The sequence below is a fragment of the Mus caroli genome, unplaced genomic scaffold (genome assembly GCF_978045245.1).
Source record: "Mus caroli unplaced genomic scaffold, Mus_caroli_1 scaffold_1, whole genome shotgun sequence".
NCBI classification, from domain to species: Eukaryota; Metazoa; Chordata; class Mammalia; order Rodentia; family Muridae; genus Mus; species Mus caroli.
In genome coordinates this window covers 121,933,594-121,956,691 of record NW_028227256.1, presented here as the reverse complement: position 1 = coordinate 121,956,691, position 23,098 = coordinate 121,933,594, and the positions used below count along the sequence as shown (strand labels likewise).

At 39.5% G+C, this 23,098-nt stretch overlaps 1 protein-coding gene across 3 annotated transcripts in view; it reads left to right on the top strand.

The window, feature by feature from the left end:
• The window catches only part of Actr3 (actin related protein 3), a 42,487-nt gene extending 23,364 nt beyond the window's left edge, over positions 1 to 19,123 (top strand). For all 3 annotated transcript variants that reach the window (XM_021156795.3, XM_029476493.2, XM_021156788.2), the window contains 9 exons: positions 191 to 301; positions 2,625 to 2,720; positions 3,972 to 4,079; positions 5,352 to 5,495; positions 9,346 to 9,519; positions 14,529 to 14,621; positions 14,840 to 14,965; positions 16,946 to 17,029; positions 17,939 to 19,123. In XM_021156795.3, the coding sequence (XP_021012454.1) occupies positions 191 to 301; positions 2,625 to 2,720; positions 3,972 to 4,079; positions 5,352 to 5,495; positions 9,346 to 9,519; positions 14,529 to 14,621; positions 14,840 to 14,965; positions 16,946 to 17,029; positions 17,939 to 18,034 (1,032 nt within the window). In that variant the 3' untranslated portion in view covers positions 18,035 to 19,123. The remainder of the gene's footprint in view (positions 1 to 190; positions 302 to 2,624; positions 2,721 to 3,971; positions 4,080 to 5,351; positions 5,496 to 9,345; positions 9,520 to 14,528; positions 14,622 to 14,839; positions 14,966 to 16,945; positions 17,030 to 17,938) is intronic.
• Positions 19,124 to 23,098: the final 3,975 nt, after the last annotated feature.

Here is a 23,098-nt window from a genome sequence, read left to right as displayed (position 1 = left end):
TGGATATATATTGTAAAAATAATTTCATTTCTCTAAAAGTATGTACATTTGTATTTAAGCATGTATAGCCTCAGGATGACCTTGTGTTATAAAGAAATACATCTTTTTCTAGTATCTACTAATGAGCTAATAGTCTCTGGTTCAAATTTTTAACATTAATAAGACTTAATTTCTGAATTTTGTTTTATAGTGGCCAATTCGCCATGGTATAGTTGAAGACTGGGACTTAATGGAAAGGTTTATGGAGCAAGTGATTTTTAAATATTTAAGGGCAGAACCTGAAGATCATTACTTTCTTTTGGTAAGTACACATTATAATTTATTGGAGACTCCCCCTCTTTCTAGATGGGATTTGTAAGCTCAGGATGGTTTTAAACTCAGTATCATTCCCAAATGCTGGGTTATCAGGCCTGTGCCTTGATGCCTAGCCTACTAGGAAAATTTTTGAGGAACATTTTAATGTTTCTGGTGTAATCAGCAAGCATATTTAATCATTTAAGTTGTCTTGTCTGAAAGACTTTGTTACATAAAACTATAGGTCATTCTTAAGACCGACTGGCTGCAGGTAGAGTAACAATGTGGCCAAGCATTAAAGTGTAATCTTGTAAATGCTTTTGGTAATTAATATGTAATCATTACGCTATCACCTGAAAATACTTGTTTTGTTCTGTCACTGACAAAATAATGTGAGGGAAGAAAGTTTGCTTTCAGCTCAGTTTCTGAGGCTAACATCCACAGTTGTTTGGCTCTATTGCTTCTGAGCCTGTGCCTAGTGAGATAGGGCATCTCTGGGAAGCAGCTTCTCTTACTTGTTTTTTAAAACGATTTGATAAGGACTTCTAACTTCCTAGTAGAATAAGTGAACATTTCCTTTTTTCCCCCTTTTATCATCTCACAACATAAAATGACTGTCATATTTTATGTCTTTTTTTTTTTAAAGTTTTGCTAATCCAGTGTTCAGTGTTTCATTGTGGTGCTTTGTGAATACTATTTGTAGCTGGACTTTATTTGTAGTGAAAAGAACATAACTGTGGACACCTCTATGCCTATAACCTAAGTGCAATAATTAGCATTTCAGTATAATTACATTTAGCCAATTGTTTTGACATGCATTGGTTTATCCATCTGTTAATCTGTTTTGTTTTTTTTTTTTTTTTTTTTTTTTTTTTTTGGTTTTTGAGACAGGGTTTCTCTGTGTAGCCCTGGCTGTCCTGGCACTCACTTTGTAGACCAGGCTGGCCTCGAACTCAGAAATCCGCCTGCCTCTGCCTCCCGAGTGCTGGGATTAAAGGCATGCGCCACCACGCCCGGCTCCTGTTTTGTTTTTGAATCACATCAAAATGAGCAATATACAGATGAGAATCAATTCATGCTTAAACATTTAGTATGTCCATCATCAAACAGTTCATTATTTGTTTATATTCTTTTTCATATAAAGTTTATTATAAAAAAATCACCAAGCTAAATCATTCTATAGATTTTGACCAGGTGTGGCAAAAGAAAAAGGGCCAGATAGTGGTAGGTAGGTAGATAGATGTGATAGTTTAGATAGCTACCTACGTAGGCAGACAGACAGATGGATGGATACTAAAGAAACCAAATGAGAGCATAGCAGGTTTTGTTACAGCTATCCAGCTCTACTGTAGAGTGGAAATAGCCATAGACCATACTTAATGTAGTCAGTAAGTATAGATGTGTTTCTGTAAAGTAGTTTTTCAGAATTAGGTGATTGGCCCGCCTTTAGTTTTAACAGCTGTAGTTGTGTAAATAACACATTATCAATACCTTTTCTAGTTAATTTATGCTCCTCATCTCCTAGAGGCAACCAGTGAGTCATTCTATTTTAAATTTTTGTTTACAAGTGAGATTAATCTTGCCTGTAGTTGGTTTTTACACTGATGAATTCATATAAGATGTGCTATAGTAAAATTTACGCCATGACAGTCTGGCTCTTTGAACATTCCTGTCCTTATAGACACTGAATCTCATCTCTTTTGTGGATTTGCTCTGCTGCAGGGCAGACACTCAACTGGTATAGAACTCTGGCCTAGGGTGACTCTTCATCCAGCATTGTAATCGAATTGCTCCTGCATTCTAGCCTGTTAATCTCTTTTAATTTTAGTCATTATGGTTCTTGATTTGGTCTTAGTTTGTGTTTTCCTGGTGGTGACTTGTAATGATATTGAACAATTCAGTTTTTTAATTGAAAATAAAATTTTCAATTATACTAAAAATTATAATAAATGTGTTCTGATTACAGTTCCTTTCTCCCAGTTCCTCGAAGATCTTTCTAACTTTCCCACCCAAATCCATACCCTTTCATTTCTATCTCATTAGAATAACAAACAAACATCTGAAAACATAAACCAGCCAGCATGGGCAAAACAAATGGGGAAGAACCAGAGCAAAAGGGGAAGAAACATACAGACACTGAGAATATGTTATTTTTGTATATGTGTAGGTCTGTTTTTACTCTCTATGGTCTTCCTGTAGTCTTTGTGTCTTTCTACCTATAAATTTAGTGCCTTTCAAATTATTTTATAAATTAGTTCCCCTTTAGAAATTGCCTATAAAGTTTGAAGTGATCTGATATTGTCTATTTAAAATACCATTCAATTCAATAGACGGAACCTCCATTGAATACTCCAGAAAACAGGGAATATACTGCTGAAATAATGTTTGAGTCCTTCAATGTTCCAGGCTTGTACATTGCTGTGCAGGTAAGTGGCTTATGCTTATTTAAGCTTGCCTTTTACATTTTATCCAGGCTTAATTTTCTCCTAAACCATGCATATCTCTTTTCCTAGAAAGCTTTAGCATAATTTGAATCATACCATGCTTTCCTGAGGTGACAATTTAGACACGGTAGGGCTGTGCTTTGCCTGACTTCTCGGTGCTTCTCGTCGCTCATTTAGTATTTTCCCTTTCTTTGGTGTGCAAAAGTCAGTAAGATTTCTGTAACCTGGTTGGTATATTAATATATACATATTCTAGTTTGGGTTCCTAATTGTTTATAAAAGACTTGTTAGAAAATCATCACAAGACAGTTTTTACCAAAAGAGTATATTTCAAAATGAAATCTCAAAATTTTCTTTTTTTTTCTTTTAATATTATGTGAAACTCTTCATTGTTAAACCTTTAAATTTATTGTGTGGTGGTAAGCAGTCATTGTATTATTGAAATGATTTTGTTGTTGTTGGGTGATGAGCCATGGCTGCAATCTCAAGAGTTTGAAGCCACATGATTGCTGGGAGGTTTTTTGGTTTTTTTTTTTTTTTTTATTTTGTTTTTTTAAGGAGGGTAGTGGACTAAATACCTCTTGGTTCCTTTTATTGTTACATTGTAAGTAGGCAAAGTTAGTTTTATCATCTGTTTTTAGTAACTACTCATATATTTTGATTTTAAGAAATTATCTTTTTTAAAAAAAATGATACTCAGTTTACAAGAGTTACCCCCATCCCCTTCCCCACCTCACCCCCATCCCCACCCCCATCCTGGAAAGAGTTGTTTTGTGTCAGCCATCATGAGATTCTTGGTAGGAAAGTGGTATTGTGTGCTACTGGTTTTCTAGTTAACTCACGGTGTCTGGAAGTGTGTCTGGCCTTTCCAGTTAAGGTACTTGTATACAGTGCTAACTGCAGATTCCATTTAGGAACTTCTGAGTTCCGAGTTTTTAAGAGTAGTGCTTGCTAGCTCATGGTGATGGCAGGATATCCTGGTAGTTTGTGGTAGTCTGGTATTTAAGCTTGGGCAAGGTAGTGCTGTACATGTTACATACATGTTTGTGTCACTCTTGCTTGTGGCTCTAGGAAGAGAGCGTTCCTTTTAAACTCGGAACTTTCTAAGTGTCCTGATGCAGTAAGAGGCCCATGAACTGTAGAAAGTGTGTAGTGTCATTACAGCTTACTTCTGTAGACTTTCACCCCTAGTAACTCTTTAACAGGTTATTTTTTGTCTGTCTTACCTTTTAGGCTGTTCTTGCCTTAGCTGCATCCTGGACCTCAAGACAAGTAGGAGAGCGGACGCTGACGGGTACAGTAATAGACAGTGGAGACGGAGTCACTCATGTCATTCCTGTGGTGAGTACAGAAAATTGCTAAAGAGGATGTGAAATAGTATAGCAGAGGTAAATGATCGGAACTGATGGGACCTTTACAAGACTGGAAGCTCTTTCTGGGCTACCACCACCACTGACTGCATGAGGATCTCGAAGATCTTAAGAGCATCAACAGTGTTAAAAGGAGGCCAATGCTAACTCCTTATACTGTTCCCCCAAATCATAGCTATGTTTGTAACCGGTAAAGGTCACAGAGTTGAGAACAGTGTTGTGGACCTCACACAGTACATAAGGCATGATCAACCCCAGATTTGATTTCACTTAAAGCCCTAGGAAAGGGGCAGAATAATCTGTGGTGACAGTCTCACCTGGCATCATGGGCCATGTAGGAGGAAAATAAGGAAGGGCACACAAGAGTAAAAGTTCTTAGTGGGCTCAAGTAGCAAATGACAGCTTCCAAATATGGTGTACATGATATCTGTCAGCCACAGGCTTTCTGTGTGAATAGTTTACCTGTCCAGCAACTTCATAGAAAAGGAATTATATACTCTGGTCTTTAAGACAGGCTGTGTTCACTTATGTTTTTGAAATTGTCCATGTTATAGTATATATGCTTCTTTATATTGCAAGTCTCAGTTGACTGTGTGGATATATCCCCTTTTGTTTAGCCTTTAGGTGTCTTTAATATCATATTAGGATGTACCTAGCATTTAGTAGCTTTGTATAATTTACTTGATAACTCTTTTTTTCCCCTTTGTGGTATCTAAAATAATTGTTGTGGGCTGATAAAGACTTGGTGGGTGAGAGAGTTTGTTCTCTTCTGTATGAAGACCTGTGTTCAGATCTCTAGTACCCACGTGAAAAGCAGGTGGAAGCAGAGACATGGTGTAGTTTCAAGAACCCAGTGGCCTAGCTAAAAACAGCAAGTTTCTGGTTCAGTCAGAGACACTGTCTGGAGGCAATAGTAGATGAAGACACCTTGAATCCTGCCACAGCCTTGTAGATGCTGGGACTTTAGGTATCTTGTCACAACTGGCTAAGAAATGGATCTTAATTTTTCTAATCTATTAAGTTTTAGAAATACAAGTTTTAAAAATTATTATACAGGAATGAGGTGAGAATGCTCGTGCTGCCTGGGCATGTAAGTGGGGCTGGTTTTCTCCCTGCACCTTTATGTAGGTTATAGGGATTAAACTCTAGTTTTCAGGACCTGGAGCAAGCACGTGCCCCACTAAGCAGCTTACTATCTTGGGACACTAACGTAAATTTGACACTTTTTTCTCCTTGTATGTAGGCTGAAGGATATGTTATCGGCAGCTGTATTAAACACATTCCAATCGCAGGAAGAGATATAACATATTTTATTCAGCAACTGCTGCGAGACCGAGAAGTAGGAATCCCTCCTGAGCAGTCCTTGGAAACTGCGAAAGCAGTGAAGGTAAGCTACACACACTGGGTCAGCTGGAGATGAGTCACTACTTAACTGGGATGGCAGGACTGCTCCTTACCTACATGCTCTCATCAAAGCAATCCCTCTAAGTTGTTTTCTGTAGATTTCTCACAAATAAATGGTTGATGGTCACCTGCCCTTTGCATATTCTATCAATTCTCTCAACTTGAGAGGGTAGCATACGAGTGTTAAACATACACTTTTGTGATTACTCCTTTTATTAAAAATAAAGATTTATTTTACCCAGAAATTATTACATCTCAGTTTACTCTGAGGTCCTTATTTTAATCCTAATAGTTTTTGGTTACTAAAATTGTTTTGATGTAATTGGCTTGTTGAGCTCTGCAGTATAGATGCAGGACATTACTCAGTGATGTGGAACATGACAGAAACTGTGATGGGTATGTGAGGTATTTGATTAGGTTTTGACAATATATGTTCTTTCTTATATCATTTGTGTCATACATGCAGAAAAACTATTTCCTTATTCTTTTTGTTTAGCTTTTAGAATTTGTTATCAACAAAGATGAAAATTTTCGGTATTTCTCATGCTTTGAATATGTAAATCTGCCTTTGCAAAAATAAGTCATTTATTTGCATCTCTTTGTACGACATTTATGGAGATGTCTTTGTTCTTTCAAGCTTAGCCATGAAGATGCCTTGACTACTTCCTGTATAGTAAAGAGACTACTAAATGGTTTCTGAACCTTATATCAAGTTGATAACCTAAAACTAAATGTACGAAGCCAGGCTCATACCTTTAATCCTAGCACTTAGGAACAGAGACAGGCAGAGCTCTAAGTTTGAGGACAGCTTAGTTTACATATCAAGAGCTAGGTTAGCAATGCTATAGAGAGATTCTCGATCTCATAAAAACAACAACAACAAAACCCCTCCAAACGCATAAAAATTTAATCAACACTATTATTTTTTAATTTCTTTGGCAAATCCATGGCATTAAAACAAAGCAAGCAAGCAAAAGAGTACTGAGAATATAGATTTATTCCAAGGAAGACTGCTCATGCTGAAGATCTTTGAAAAAAAACTTCTCTAATGAAATTTCCATCTCCAAGATTTGGAGATAGATGTGTGTGATGGTTTGTATATGCTTGGCCCAGGCAGTGGCACTATTAGAAGGTGTAGCCTTGTTGGAGTAAGTGAGTCACTGTTATTGTGGGCTTTAAGACCCTCGTCCTAGCTGCCTGTAAGACAGTCTTCTGCTAGAGCCTTCAGATGAAGATGTAGAACTCTTAGCTCCTCCTGCACCATGCCTGCCTGGATCCTGCCATGCTCCTGCTTTGATAATAATGGACTGAACCTCTGAACCTGTAAAATAAAATGCTGTCCTTATAAGATTTCCTTGGTCATGATGTCTGTTCACAGCAGTAAAGCCCTAACTAAGACAGTGTGTAAGGTACTGAGATTGTCCTTTTTTTCATACAAGTCTTCCCTTTTGCAGGGGGATTGAAACAGGGTCTCACTATATAGTGCTGGCTGGCCTCCCACTTACAGAAGATCCTCCTGCCTGTGCCTCCCCAGTGCTCTAGATTAAAGGTGTGAAACACCATAATGCCACATCAAGACGGCTTTCTATATTTTGTTGTTGTTGTTGTTCTCTGTGATAATATTTGTGGCTACTTGGAAAATGTCCTTGGTATTCAGAATTACAGGATATTGTGCATATTTCTCAACAATTGATGGAGGGATAGATAGAAGCAGTGGGATACAGTCAGGTAATCATGGATGTTAATTCAATCTTTCAGGCAAGAGCAGAGTTGCTTATATTTCTGTATTTCTTCTTTACTCATTACCTTGATCAGAATTAGTTTTGTTCTAAATAGGCATAAAGGATCTGTGTCAATTTGTGTTCGTATAGGTATTCTTTTTGTATTTGTGCTTTTTTATTTTTGTCCTTTCTAGAACATTCTATTTTGTTACTGAGATAGTAGATGTTGAAGTCTTTTGTGCATGATTTTATAAAGTAACATTAAAATAGTTTGGACCAAGTTTAGTCTTTCAGATTTTAGTTGTGTTGATAGATGGGGTAAGAAATTATGTATGGATTAAGGAACTCCACATAAAACCAGAGACACTGAAACTTATAGAGGAGAAAGTAGGGAAAGGCCTCGAAGATATGGGTACAGGGGAAAAATTCCTGAATAGAACAGCAGTGGCTTGTGCTGTAAGATCGAGAATTGATAAATGGGACCTCATAAAGTTGCAAAGCTTCTGCAAGGCAAAAGACACCATCAATAAGACAAAAAGACCACCAACAGATTGGGAAAGGATCTTTACCTATCCTAAATCAGATAGGGGACTAATATCCAATATATATAAAGAACTCAAGAAGGTGGACTCTAGAAAATCAAATAACCCCATTAAAAAATGGGGCTCAGAGCTGAACAAAGAATTCTCACCTGAGGAATACCGGATGGCAGAGAAACACCTGAAAAAATGTTCAACATCCTTAATCATCAGGGAAATGCAAATCAAAACAACTCTGAGATTCCACCTCACACCAGTCAGAATGGCTAAGATCAAAAATTCAGGTGACAGCAGATGCTTGCGAGGATGTGGAGAAAGAGGAACACTCCTCCATTGTTGGTGGGATTGCAAGCTTGTACAACCACTCTGGAAATCAGTCTGGCGGTTCCTCAGAAAATTGGACATAGTACTACCAGAGGATCCCACAATACCTCTCCTGGGCATATATCCAGAAGATGTCCAACCGGTAAGAAGGACACATGCTCCACTATGTTCATAGCAGCCCTATTTATAATAGCCAGAAGCTGGAAAGAACCCAGATGTCCCTCAACAGAGGAATGGATACAGAAAATGTGGTACATTTACACAATGGACTACTACTCAGCTATTAAAAAGAATGAATTTATGAAATTCCTAGGCAAATGGATGGACCTGGAGGGCATCATCCTGAGTGAGGTAACCCAATCACAAAGGAATTCACACAATATGTACTCACTGATAAGTGGATATTAGCCCAGAAACTTAGAATACCCAAGATATAAGATACAATTTGCTAAACGCATGAAACTCAAGAAGAACGAAGACCAAAGTGTGGACACTTTGCCCCTTCTTAGAACTGGGAACAAAACACCCACGGAAGGAGTTACAGAGACAAAGTTGGAGCTGTGACGAAAGGATGGACCATCTAGAGACTGCCATATCCGGGGATCCATCCCATAATCAGCTTCCAAACACTGACACCATTGCATACACTAGCAAGATTTTGCTGAAAGGACCCAGATAGAGCTGTCTGTTGTGAGACTATGCCGGAGCCTAGCAAACACAGAAGTGGATGCTCACAGTCAGCTATTGGATGGATCACAGGGCCCCCAATGGAGGAGCTAGAGAAAGTACCCAAGGAGCTAAAGGGACCTGCAATCCTATAGGTGGAATAACAATATGAACTAACCATTACCCCCTTGGAGCTCGTGACTCTAGCTGCATATGTATCAGAAGATGGCCTAGTCGGCCATCAGTGGAAAGAGAGGCCCATTAGTCGTGCAAACTTTTTATGCCTCAGTACAGGGGAACGACAGGGCCAAGAAGTGGGAGTGGGTGGGTAGGGAAGTGGGTAGGGGAGCGTGTGGGGGACTTTTGGGATAGCATTGGAAATGTAATGAAATAAATACCCAATAAAAAAAATAAAATAAAATAAAGAAATTATGTATGTACCACACAATATGATATTCAATATGTATTAAAAGATCACCTCTCAAAATTACTTAATTATATCTTTTTCATTTGATTGTTTGATATACTAAAACTTGACCTAAAACAAGAGAAAAAGAAATACTTTTATGTATTTGGTTTTCAGGAACGCTACAGTTATGTCTGCCCGGATTTAGTAAAAGAGTTTAACAAGTATGACACCGATGGGTCAAAGTGGATCAAACAGTACACCGGAGTCAACGCCATCTCAAAGAAAGAGTTTTCCATTGATGTTGGCTATGAGCGATTCCTGGGACCCGAGATCTTTTTCCATCCAGAGGTAATGCTTGGTAGTTGGTGTGTTTTGTTTTGCTTTGTTTTAAACAGATCACTTTGAAATATGCAGCAGAAATTCAGAAGAAATTGAGAGAGAATCACTCTCAGAAACTTTCTTTAGTGTCCGAAAGCACCGTAGTGAATGATTTCTACTCTACACCCAACCCCTGCCTACTCCCACCCCTACCTGAGAAGAGTCTCCTGTTAAAGCCTCCTTATCTGTACATAGCCTGCCTCTTTACTCTTTATGTGCTGGGGAGAGCTAAGGTATTGAAGAACAAGGCAGAAGGTAGCCGGTCAAGTTTTTAACAGCTTAATCCCTGGGAAAGATTCCAGAAAGTCCCTGCCCCTACTGCAAAAGGACTGTGTGGAATCTAATGAACACAAAATCTTCCATAAAATAATAAAAATAGATGTTCTTGGTAATCTTTAATAATTAATTCTTCAGGTAACTTGATAATAAGAATTTAACTTTACTAGAATTTTGGTATTCAGTGCCTGCTGTGCTTATTCAGCATCAAGAACCGTTATTTTTGATAATTGCTTTTTTTTTTACACTTTGTACTGGCTATGACTTTCATGGTCTCAGATTAAGTATTGACTATTGAAAGCTGAAAGGCTATTTAACCGTATTCTTTTGAGGGTAGAGAATAAGAAAAGTAGTTAAATGAGAGTAGTTGCTTTAACAGATGGACATAGCTATTGACTTTGTAGAAATAGCACAGGTCTGCTCGCAAGAACCAGGAAACTTCTCAGAGGGATTAACATATGAAGTCAGCCCAACAGTTGGCCGGGTAACTACCTTACATTTTTGAGAATTCATAGTGTGTGGACATATAACATGGAAATAAATGTATATGAGATACACACACACACACAAAGGTGGTTTTGTATCAGAACAATAATTTGAATTGGGTTGGAAGCAGATGAGTTTGTTACAGATTTTCAGGTGAATAAATGTCAGTCATGGAGAAAGGAGAAACAAAATGAGGGCTTTATGATTTAGTAAATACTTAGCTGTGAGAGGGATAAGGATATGAAGAATCTGTAACTTGAGTAACTTAGATTCTGTCAAGGGAAATGTAGGGTGGCAGTCAGAATAACTAGAGAGCAGAACAGATGAGTCTCTGGAAACTTGGACTCAGCTGCTCATGGTGCTGCAGCTCGGTAGGTAACCTTGTCACTCTGGAAGCTAAGGCACAGAATCTAGAGTTTGAGGCCGTCTTAGGCTCCACCAAACCAAACGAAACAGCAGAGCTGGAGTTGTAGAGATTTACATTCTTGATCCATTGCCCCCACCCCCTGTGCCCTCCCACAGACACACACTGAGTTGTAGGCATTTTTGAATTGACTTTGAGCTATGGAAGATAACTGCCTCTTCTCTTCTGTTCTTGTCCCCGTGTCTTCCCTTTGAACACACAGTTCTTTAGCATGTGAGTCAAAGTCAGTCAGTGCTTCTGTCTGCTTGAGCTGCTTACCTACTCTGTGACAGTTTATTTAGGGGACTTCTGACACCCTCTGTGTACTTTGATTACTTTTAGCGAGGATAAAAATAGCTCAGAAAGCTGTTTTCGGAAGAATAGTCTGTTCTTAAGAATACATTAAATAGAAGTCTTGAGGAGAGAACATTTGATGGGCTCCTACAGAGAATTGGGGTTGACTATGGGACTGTATGCCTTTGTCTCCCCCTGCCTCAATTTCTAAGCCTCCAGATGTAGTTAGTTCTTTGAGGGAAAGGTCCATTATAGAGCAACGTCATTCTTGTTTGAAGTCACTGGTGACTTAAGTGTAAGGGTGGGCACATTCTCAACAGCTGTATCTTTGGGTTGTCTGTTTTAGACTTTTTTCAATTAAAAAATCTCTTTACCCAGTGGTTTTAATTTGGTGAGAGAAAATTAGATGTGTGTATTTAGTTAGTTCATTGTAGTTTCCCAGAATAGAACTTGCTTGTGTGTGTGTGCGTGTGTGTGTGTGTGTGTGTGTGTTTTGTAGAAAGTGTGCTACTTCCCAAGTGAATCTTTAAGATTCCTTCTGTGTTCTAGTTTCCCTGTCAATTGAAGTATTCATTCATTTTTCTAATTTGGACTAGATGAATGATTGAATATTTAACCTATCTAAGATTTGAATACTGATGATAAAATATATGGAAGATGAGAAGATTGACTTTTGTTTTTTATTAAGGATTTTCTTTACAATATATTTTGATCATAATTCTTTCCCCTCCCCTAACTTCCCAGCTCCTTTCCTGAGCCTTGAGGATGGGCTGTGATGCAGACATCCTGTTGAAAAAAAGAGAAACCCTGTCTCGAAAACCAAAAAAAAAAAAAAAGCCATTTTATACTTTAAATTTATGAATATATTTCTAACTATGACACAGACATGGGGTATTGTATTTATTTGATATGCTCAGTCTACCTGAATAATCCTCCTTTAATAGCCTCTTAGAACATTCTCAACAGCTGTGTGCTGCTGAGACCTGACCAGGGAACAATTGGACTAATACCTAAAAGGAAGCTGAAGGAAGGGCCAAGAATTAGTTTGGGGGAACCACTGTTGAGTTTATTAAATTTTTGAGGAAATTTTAATTTTTTTTAACCCGTTTAATAGTGTTTTGTTGTTCTTTAGAAAATATTCGTTGCTTCTTTATATTAATCTGACTTTGTTTTTCCTTAATTAAATTATTGTTTATGTATATGGATGTTTTGTCTGCATGCACATCTATGCACCATTGCCCTGCTTTGTGCCCATGGAAAACAGAAGAGGGCATTGATCACCCAGACCTGGAGTTGGTTGTGAGCTGTCATGCTTGTGGGTCCTGGGGTTCCCCTGGAAGAACAGCCAGTACTCTTAACTGCTGAGCTACCTCTCCAGCTCCAAATATTTAAAATTTTTAAATTTATATTTATGGATGTATGTGGGTACACTTGAATGCAGGTACCTCCCAAGGCCAAAATTGTATCTTCTAGATGGTCAATCTTCCTGGAGCTACTTAAAGGCAATTGTGAGCTTCCCCACATAGGGGCTGGGAACCGAACTCAGGTCCTCTGCAAGAGCAGCACACACCTTTAACCACTAGCCACCATTCTGATTCAGTAAAATCAGACATGAGGAGATGGAGTGCCGTGCAAAGGATTCAGACACAGCTGCGATGTGCACGGCCAGCCCTGCTCTGGCCTTCTGTTCACAGTATAACAGATAAGATGAGCAAGATTATGGGAAAGGTTAACAATATATCATAGAAGTGTGTGTGTGTGTGTTTTAGGTAAATATTAGTGAGGACAAAGGGCAATGAAGAGACTTTACTAGTTCTGCTTAACAGTGGAAGGGTTTTGTAGAAATCAGTTTAATAAAAAAGATTTTTCTGTCAAATTGTTACTTTCTAGATTTGGGGAAATTAAGTGTTTGTTTGTTTTTTAAACAAACAAAATAAAACCAGTGCCAGGTTCTGAAGTTAAAGTATTACCATGGGCTTATTATTACCACAGTGCTTTGAGAACTAAGGGCTCTTCACTGTTTGCAGTCTAAAGCCAACAAAGATTGTATGTAGTCACAAATGCCATCATGGACAGTAGTCTCAAGTTCTGTTTTGGTTTCTTTTATAGTCAGCCTGCCTCTGACTGCATTTGAGCTTGTCTTTAAATGACTCGCTAGAGCTAGCCAAGCTGAGCTCTGTTTTCTATTCCCCTATAATGCAGAGTTGGGATCTACTTTCCATGTAGCGGTCTACAAACATGTGGCATGTTGGTTTGCTTTTGAGCATCACATATTAGATAGAGATGGCTTTATTTTGGCTGTGATGTATCATACTGAATTCATCACTGACTCTTTGTCTTCATCTGTTAATAGTTCTTGAGAGTATTATAAAGTACTGCATACTGAACTAATGCTCCTAAGAAAAAAAAAAGATAGTTTTCTGTCCCTTGTCAAGTTTTCTCCATCCTATCTGCATACCTCTGGTCTGTGTGTTCATCTGTTTGAAATAATTGTTGACATCCATTCCTCTATCTATGTCTGAAAGATGCTACGTACCTGGCACTTTGTTGGTAAGGACCCCCCACACACACACCCCCAGTCTTCTTCCTAGACACAGGTACTACACGTCAGCACTGTGCCTTAGATGGGGATTTAATCATCAGGATCACCAGTCATAGCAGGAAAATACCAGCCCTAAACGCCTGAAAAGGACATGAATTTATAGTGTGACTTAGTACCAAGCTGTTCAGCGTCAACCAGGAACGTACAAGTACACACTTGGATTGACAGTGCTGCTGCCCTGTGTATGTGGAAATGAGTGTAACCTGTTCACATGAGGGTAGCAAGTCAGTCTGCAGATGCAGACTCTAATGACTAGGTGTACAACATCTTTCTGGTGGACCATTGGTGGTTATTTTCACCTTTTTATAGATTTTATTTTATGTGTGTGTTTTGTAAGCATATATTTGCCTCTAGATTGCTTCTCTTTTAAAATAAAGATCATAGTCTGTGTACTACATATGTGCCTATTGCTTGTGGAGGTCAGAAGAGGACATTGGATCCCCTAGAACTGGAATTAAAGGAGGGAGCCAGCGTGTATGTTTTGGAAACAGACCCAGGTCCTCTGCAAGAACAGCAAATGTTTTACATTGTTGAGCCATCTCTCTAGCACCTTTTCACTGTGGTGAAGTTTTACATAAAGTATATAGATCACAGTTCCCTTTGGGAACCTTTGAAGAAGAGCCAATGGTGTGTGGCTCCTTGGATCTTTGTCAGCTGTTGCCAGGTTGTTTTCCTCTTCGGGTATTCTCTTAGCTGTGTACAGAAGTTCCTATTGTATGTCTGCTGTCTTATAGTACAGGCATGGCTTTCTTTTGTTAACTGAATCTTGCCTGACTCCTATCCTCAGTAGCTGTAGTATGTTGACCACCAGGGTCCTTTCACTCCTGAGCTGGATTGTTATTAACTTGAACATTACACTAACACAATGTTAACATAACAATTCTATACACTCATGTATAAAATGTACTTATTTTTCAGTTTGCTAATCCAGATTTTACACAACCTATCTCAGAAGTTGTAGATGAAGTCATTCAGAATTGCCCCATTGATGTCCGGCGTCCTCTCTACAAGGTTAGTGTTTACAGCAAAAACTGGAGTTTTAAGTTTTCTTTTCCTAATATTTAATAGCATATTTTAAAGCCTTTATCCTTGTTCATTGTTGAATATTAGAGAATTGTGTCTTAGAAAAGACACAATTGAATTCTTATATATTTGTCTCTAGATTGCTTCTCTTTTAAAATAAAGATCATAATTTTTGGATTTTTTGTTTTTGTTTTCTACCATCACAGAACATTGTCCTCTCTGGTGGTTCAACCATGTTCAGGGACTTTGGACGTCGTTTACAAAGAGATTTGAAGAGAACTGTAGATGCCAGGCTGAAGTTAAGCGAGGAGCTGAGCGGTGGTAGATTGAAGGTTAGTTTCTCAACCCTTGACAGAGATTGTGGAAGACCCCCTTGTTACTGCATTCTGGACAGGAAGGTTTGCCAGCTCTCACTTAGGAGCAGTAAGACAATCATGCCAGGTGTCCTGCTGGAAGGTAGCCACTGTCCCTAGAATCATGGGTGCAGTTTGTTGCTTGGTACTTTGCTCTGGTTTGAACTCTGTTGAGAAATAACAAAACGTCACAGCTCAGGCAGACTGCTTGTGCAAAAAAGGTTTTTATGTTTGCTTTCCTCCTCAACCAACCAATTCTCCTGACACTCACATTACTCCACTGTGTGAAAGGCTGACTTGTGTTTCACAGATATAGTTTTAAATCTGTGTAGCAGGGCCTGGTGAGATGTTTGTTGTACACACCCAGTGACCTGAGTTTGATCCCTGGAATCCATAGAAAGGTAAAAGGAAAGAAGCAACTCTCAGTGTTATCCTCTGCCCTCTTCAAGCATACCATGACACACATACACACACCATACACACACACACTCACACACACACACAAAAGTTTAAATTCTGACTTAGGGGAATTCATACATTGATTATAAACACAAGGTGTGGCTGTTGACCTGAGACATATTTCACCAGTTGATTTAAGAATGATCTGTCAAGCCAAAGGAAAACAGAATAAAATTAAAAACAAAAGAAAACAAAAAACAATGTTATATTATTCAGTCAAGGAACATACATTCTTTCTCTTTCTCTCTCTCTCTCTCTCTCTCTCTCTCTCTCTCTCTCTCTCTCATAATTTGGGGTGGTGTGTGTGTATACACATGCACCTGTGTGCATGCATTCACCCATGTTGAGATCAAAGGATAACTTGAATGAGTTGGTTTGATCCTTTTACCGTGTGGGTGGGTCCTGTGGGCAAACTCAGATGATAACAAATGCCTTTTACCACTGAGCCATCTTGCTGGCCTCTTCTCCAGTTAAGGAGCTCTAGGAAGCTTTGCTTGCTCACTGTTTCCTAGCCTGGACATATTTGAAGAGTTCAGGCTGTGTATTTTCTGAACTTTGTCTTGGTGTGGGTCTGTTTGGTGTTCCTTCTGGGTGGGTGCAGTTTGTGCTTTGACAGTCACATCACAGAAGCATTTTCATGTCAGTTTTACTGCGTTTTGTCAGAGGCTGCATTGACTTTAACCACTTGGTAGAGGCTTCCTGCCAGTTTTCTCCTGTGTATAGCTGTTACCTCTGTATTCCCATGTGCAGAAACGTAAGAGGAGTCTGTCAGGCCATGTAGCTGTTCTGTGCTTCACCAGACTTTTTTTTTTTTGGTTTTTCGAGACAGGGTTTCTCTGTGTAGCCCTGGCTGTCCTGGCACTCACTTTGTAGACCAGGCTGGCCTCGAACTCAGAAATCCGCCTGCCTCTGCCTCCCGAGTGCTGGGATTAAAGGTGTGCGCCACCACGCCCGGCTTCACCAGACTTTTCAACCAGCAGTTTTAAACCTTCATTCTTGTTTTCCTGAAATAGTTGTGGCTGAGGTAGTTGCCAAAAGTATAGTGAACTTGTTTCTGTTTGTGGCTGAAGTAGTTGCCAAAAGTATAGTTAGTTTCTGTCTGCCCTGGTTTTGCCCCATGCATGTCTCCTTATATGTATTTGATTTATATGTTTAGTATTTAATTATCCATGACTTATGGGGTACTGTGTGATAATTTGATACACGTGTGCAAGTTGTAAGATCAAAGCAACGTAATAGCATTTCAATTTCTTTAAACGCGCATCATTGTGTTTGGAGCCTCTCAACTCCTGTGTGCTAGGGCAAATAATGGTGCTATGCTGTGTGTACTGACAAGTGTGGTCATCTCCATCTGCTGGTCCATCACAGCCACTCTAGATAATCTCGGGTCCTGAGTTCTGTCCTTTGGACTTTATAATTATTATTTTTGTGTATGCGCATTTAAACTTAATGGATTGAGAAATTGGTACTTGAATTTACTGTTACTTTGTCACTTTTTAGCCCAAGCCTATTGATGTACAAGTTATTACACACCATATGCAGCGGTATGCAGTCTGGTTTGGAGGGTCAATGCTGGCTTCCACGGTTCGTAAATTTATCTCTAAACTTTTATACTTTATAAAAATAAACTCAAAATTGTGTGTGTCAGTTGTGTGTGTTTGTGTGTGTGTGTGTATGTATATAAATATACTTCAGAGTGAGCTTATTATACTTTTATTTTAACATTTATTATAGGGAAAATTCTTTTAAATGTGTAGAAACAGTATTCACCAGAAGGTTATTGGTATTTCTGTTTAAATATCTAAAAATATTAAGGAAAACGTTAGGTTTCATTGCATAGAAAATATTATGTTTGAAACAGAATAAAGAGAATTATTCCAGAGTCCTCTTTCCAGACCAAAACATGCTCCCTTAGAACATGTTCTAATACAATTAGTATAGTAAATATTTCTTCAGTTGTATTAGGGCATGGGCTATTAAAATACAGAATCTTTTATGTAAGTTACTAGATTTGCATCTTTGGATATAAAACCATTTAAAACAAGCAAAGATTGTTTTCTCTCTTAATTTAGTCCTCTGCAGTTGGGCTGCATTGTTAGGTGCATGTGTGATTTGCCCTTTAGAATGCAGTCATGCACCAGGTGAAAAGTGAGGGCACGGACATGCTGATAGTGTAGGCTCTTGTCCTTCAGATTCCTGTCCCAATCTAGATTTCCCAAGTGGAAAAGCCCAGCAGAACAGACTACATGTCAGAACCCCCCAGAGACAGGTGTCGAGGGAACGGTGGGTTGTGAATTAATGGCCCTGGAGTTCCGGCAGATTTATCTATCCTAGATTTTAATCTTGGTTTCTAGAGTTCTGAGCTTTGTCCAAAAGCCATGAATCAACTGATAAATATTGTATATTTAACACGAGTTTAAAAGTATCTCTTTTATAGACTGTCGGAAAATAGGAGAATTTGACCTCTCAAATGCATTGTTCTGTTTTTTTCAGCCTGAGTTCTACCAAGTATGCCACACCAAAAAGGATTATGAAGAAATTGGACCTAGCATTTGTCGTCACAATCCAGTGTTTGGAGTCATGTCCTAAAGTTGACTTCTTGTTTATTGGGGTTAGGGAGATGGAAACGAAAAATCTTTCTGATGACCTGTTTTTGTCTGAATGGATGGTTCTGAGGTTTTTAACCAAACATGATCATACAGGAATATTTAATGAGTGTGTCAACATGCAGATGTAGAAGAGAGCCAAGACGATTCTTTTCCTTTAGGTTGAATATTTGAATCTTATGTGTATCAAAAAAGGAATGGGTTTTAGTTCTTTCTGTGCCCTGATATTTTGTATATTATTGACTTACCCAGTGTGCTGGGCTCTGTGGGTGTGTAGAGAGCTCTGTAATGCCTGAGTGGGCACTGCTGAGTGGGTAGTGCCGGAGCTTGTTTATATTTCATACTTTTTTATACTTTGAGGAAAAAAAGGCAAAGAAAAACTATAGTATTGGAGGGAAACAATGTGACCAAGGAAAAGATGAGTCCAACAAGCAGCCTCATGGGACTTGGCGCACACTCTGGGTTCCAGTTATCTCGAGCTGCTCCACCCCTCCCCAGCCCAACGGTTCTCTCTGCAAATGCTTGGATCTAAGAAGCTAGTCTCCTGGGTTAGCCGATGCCTGCCCTGCTTTCTGGTTACTTACATTCTGTTTCTTGCTTTAAAAGAAAGACAAGACTGTTGGACCAGTATTGCAATTCTGTAGAGTCGTTTCTTATTAAAACAATAATGTGATTACCAAAATTGGCATATTTAAGGCCTAATGCCATTCTAATAAAGGCAAAAATTTCTTTTTACTACTTGTTTCAGGCTCTTTGATCTCTTTATAAGTTAACTAATACGTCTATTTTCTTCAGATTCTGCAGTAGCTCTTTAAAAGCACAGCGGTTGGATAGCAAGCTGACTTTTTTATGTGCTCTGTACAAATAATTGTGAACTTTTAATATGTTGAGTGCTTTCATTTTGATAACTGGATCTCCATTTGATATTTCATTTGTATAACTCATTTGCAGTCTGAATTTTTTTTTAGTGCCAGTCCCTGACATATCATGAAAAGTTGGTTTTCTTTGCATTTTCAAATATCTGGATCATGAAGAAAAAGTGATGACAATAAATTAAAATTGAATTACCCTTCCTGATGGTTTTTCTTCGTGCAGTAGAGTTCAACTGGCTGTCTACACGTTTGATAGGATTTTTGTTTCTGGAGAAATGTTGGCATTTCTTTAAATCTCTGGCATGTGTGTGGTAGAGAATTTCTTGTGAGCATAAGATTTTCCAGTTTGTAGAACAGCAAATGGGATATGTTTTATAATCTTGAAACACTTAAATCAGCACTGTCAGTAGTAACAATGTAATGTACAAAACACAGTAGAATTAGGAATGCCTCCATTACATGTCCTTAAAGAGCTTCTGGTCTGTTGCAGTAAATCTACACAGACAAACTTGGGAACTGAACCTTAGTTCTTATGTAAAGTCTATCAGGATATTTGTAATTTTATTATTTCCATGAGAATGGCAGGGTGAAAGAAGTTGAATCATGGGTTTCATGAGCATGTTCCATTAGTCAGAGTGCATTTCTTCCTCGCTCTGGGTTTCTGCTCTCTGCTGGTAACATCTCTGCCCAATTAAACACTTGTCTTCTTGCAGAAGCCACTCCTTGAGTTCCCAGCACCCATGCTGGGTGGCCAGCAGCCAGTTCTAGGGAACATGGCGCCCTCTTTTGACCTTTGAGGGGAATGGGCAGAACACATGCAGGAGTGTGCTTACATACTTCCAGGCAAACTAGTCACATATATAAAAAGATTAAAAAGAACTTTACAATTACATACACTCTTTTTGGTGGTGGTGGTTGTAGGGTAATCTAGAATGACAAGTTTAAAAAATCATGTCCTCTGACTCTGTGAGGAAACTGGTCAGAAACTTTAGGCCTAGGCTTATTGGAGGGCACAGGAAGAGGACCTGGGCTCTTTCCCAGTATGCATTTTGGTCTGTGTCTGGAGGAGTAAGCTCTACCTTGCCTGATGTTTAGCTTGTGTGTCTGTCTGAGTACCTGTACCTGTGTGGATGCAGGAATGCCAGGAGGCTTTAGGTAACCTCTGAGCATGTTGTACCTCCTCATTTTGAACAGGGTTTCTCCTGAACCTGGGACCCAGGTTCTCTTTCCTAGCTAGGCTGGATGCCAACCAGCGCCTGACAGTTCTCCCGTCTCAACTTGGCCCTTTTTGAAGGTGGGGTTACAGTATTACCGTGGGTGCTTTTACTCACCAAGTCATCTCCATCTCCCAAAGGCCTATTCTGACTCCCTACCATGGTCCAAGCTTTGTGCTCAGCTTGGAGGCCACAGCAGAACCGTGTTCAGAGGTTATCTCTGACGTATCACTTTCGAGCCTATTTTAAAGAAATTCTCTGGGTTATATCTGTTCTTAAATAGGTCATGTATATGGTACTTTATGTACTTAAAATCTGCCTTAAATTTTATTCTTTTCAAGATTATCAGGTGAAAACATATCAGCTCTTGTCTTCATTCCATTTCCTGTTAGAGTCATAAAATACCCTGGAGAATACGGTTATAGGAAGGAAAGGTGTATTTGGCTCACAGTTTCCATGGCGCTGTTGTAGGTATGTCATTGTGGCAGGCAGGAACCTGAAGAAGCTGGTGGCATCCTGTCAAGTCAGGAGAACCGAAGGCGTGCACACACGCGTGCTTCATAGGCTGTGGCACCCATCATTCTGAATAGTATCCTGGTGTCGGAACACTGAACCACCACAGCTCTCATTCACATTTGGTCTGAGCAGCTCTCTCTCTCTTTGTACTTATTTCTCATGAAATTGAAGCTGGCCTTGCTTGGGGGCACTGGAAGCATGAGTAAATGGACTTAAATGCTTTTCTCTGAGTAGGAAATGAGTTCGTAAGCCCATTGCCTTTTCATTCAACGGTTAGGATTCCGGCACTCCCTATTTTTCATCTTTGTGTATGTATATATAATGTATACATGCTTGTGTGTGTACATGAGTCTGAGGGCCTGTGCAAGGGTCTATGTGTGTCATCATGGAGGTCAGAGGACAACCACAAATGTTAGTCCTCATTCTTCACCTTGTTTGAGACTTCTATGCTTTGCCACTCCGGGCTAGTTGCTCTTCTGTCTCTGTTTCCCACCACTCCAAGTGAGTGTTAACAGTACTGATATTACTGCATCTGGCTGTATGGGCTCTAGGGATTCAAACTTGTCCTCACGTTTGATGGCAAGCACCCTTACCCCACTGCATTGTCTCCGTGGCTTGGATTCTGTTATATGATGGGGTAGCTACTTGTCTTCAACCCATTTCACAAGAAATTACTTTTTCCACAGTGTATGCCAGGAGGTAGGAGTGGCAGCTATAGCTGCTGAGGTTAGTCACCCCCTTCTGCCAGATGCTGAGGTTAGTCACCCCCTTCTGCCAGCTGCTGAGGTTAGTCCCTCCTGCCAGATGCTGAGCTTAGTCCCCTCCCCTGCCTCTGCCAGCTGCTGAGCTTTAGTCCCTCCTGCCAGATGCTGAGGTTAGTCCTCCCATCTGCCTGCCACTGCTGTTCTCTGTGCTGCAAACCAAAAGTAAGTGAAATCAGTTACCCGAATATTGTCTCCTCTTATCTGAAGGGTATATAATTTCAGTGAAAATGGAAGTGTTCTTTCGGTTCTTATCATGTTACACAGTGAGATTTATTGGTTAGCATTTGGAATGTCTAAGGTGACACACTTTTCCAGTTACTGGACATATGATAGTGAACAAAGCAATGTGATTTTTCCATCTGCAATTTAAAGATTGTTAAGAATGTTCTCCCTAGCCTGGCAGTGGTGGCACACACCTTTAATCCCAGCCAGCACTTGAGAGGCAGAAGCAGGCGGATTTCTGAGTCAGACAGTGAGTTCCAGAACAGCCAGGGCTATACAGAGAAGCCCTGTCTCGAAAAAAACAAAAAAAAAGAGAATGTTCTCCGTGTGTGTGTGTGTGTGTGTGTGTGTGTGTGTGTGTGTGTGTGTGTGAGAGAGAGAGAGAGAGAGAGAGAGAGAGAGGAAGAGAGATTGTTTATGTATATATACTTTGTGTGTGTGTGTGAGAGAGAGAGAGGAAGAGAGATTGTGTGTTTATGTATATATATACTTTGTGTGTGTGTGTGAGAGAGAGAGAGAGGAAGAGAGATTGTGTGTTTATGTATATATGTATACATACTTTGTGTGTGTGTGCACTCTCGTGCCCACGAAAGCCAGAGGAGGTGTCAAAGCCCCTGTGGCTGGTGTTAAAGGTGGTTTTAAGGTGTATGCCATGGTGCTTGGGACCTGTGCATTGTAACTTCTGAGCCATCTCTGCAGCTCAGGCACACTCTATTTAGGACTATCGAGATGGCTCAGCTAGTGAAGGCTCTTGGTGTCCAGCCCGGTGACCTAGATTTTAAGCCCTGGTTTGAAGAAGACAACCAACTCGTGTAAGTGGTCCTCTGACCTCATGTACACTGTGGCTCAAACATACACATAATTTTTAGAAGAATGTTTTCATCTAAATGTTGTAAGTACTATATACTATGCTCACAAAATCCAATTCTACGCAGAATTATGAACTACACATTCCAGCCTGAGTTCTGTGAATAGCTGTCTCTTGTGCTCTCCATTTGGTTTAGACCTCTCCAGACCAACACAAACAACCCCTTGCAGTGTGTTAATATTAAAACGTTTTTGTTTGTTCTGAGATACAAAGAGCCTTTGCTCAAGGGGGCATTGCGGGGTTAAGCACAGCACTCCCTCCCAACACTTTCTTTCTGTTCTCTATAATGACTGTGATTGTTTAATGCTGACATGTTAGAGCTGAAATGTTTGAATACACACTTAAGCAATAAAAAATATTGAGCAGGAAACAAAAAACAAAACAAAATAAAAACCATATGCTTAGACTAGGACCAGACAGAAAAGACCCTCATTTTCCCCATCCACACAAAGACAAAATTGGAAGGATGCTGGTTTGAAAGTGTTCTTTTTCATAAATGGGGTTTACAAAGAAAGCCACATGTATAGCTGTCTTTTTTTTCCTTTTGGGGGAAAAAAATCAGCCTTGTCGGGGCTGAAGAGAAGGCTCAGT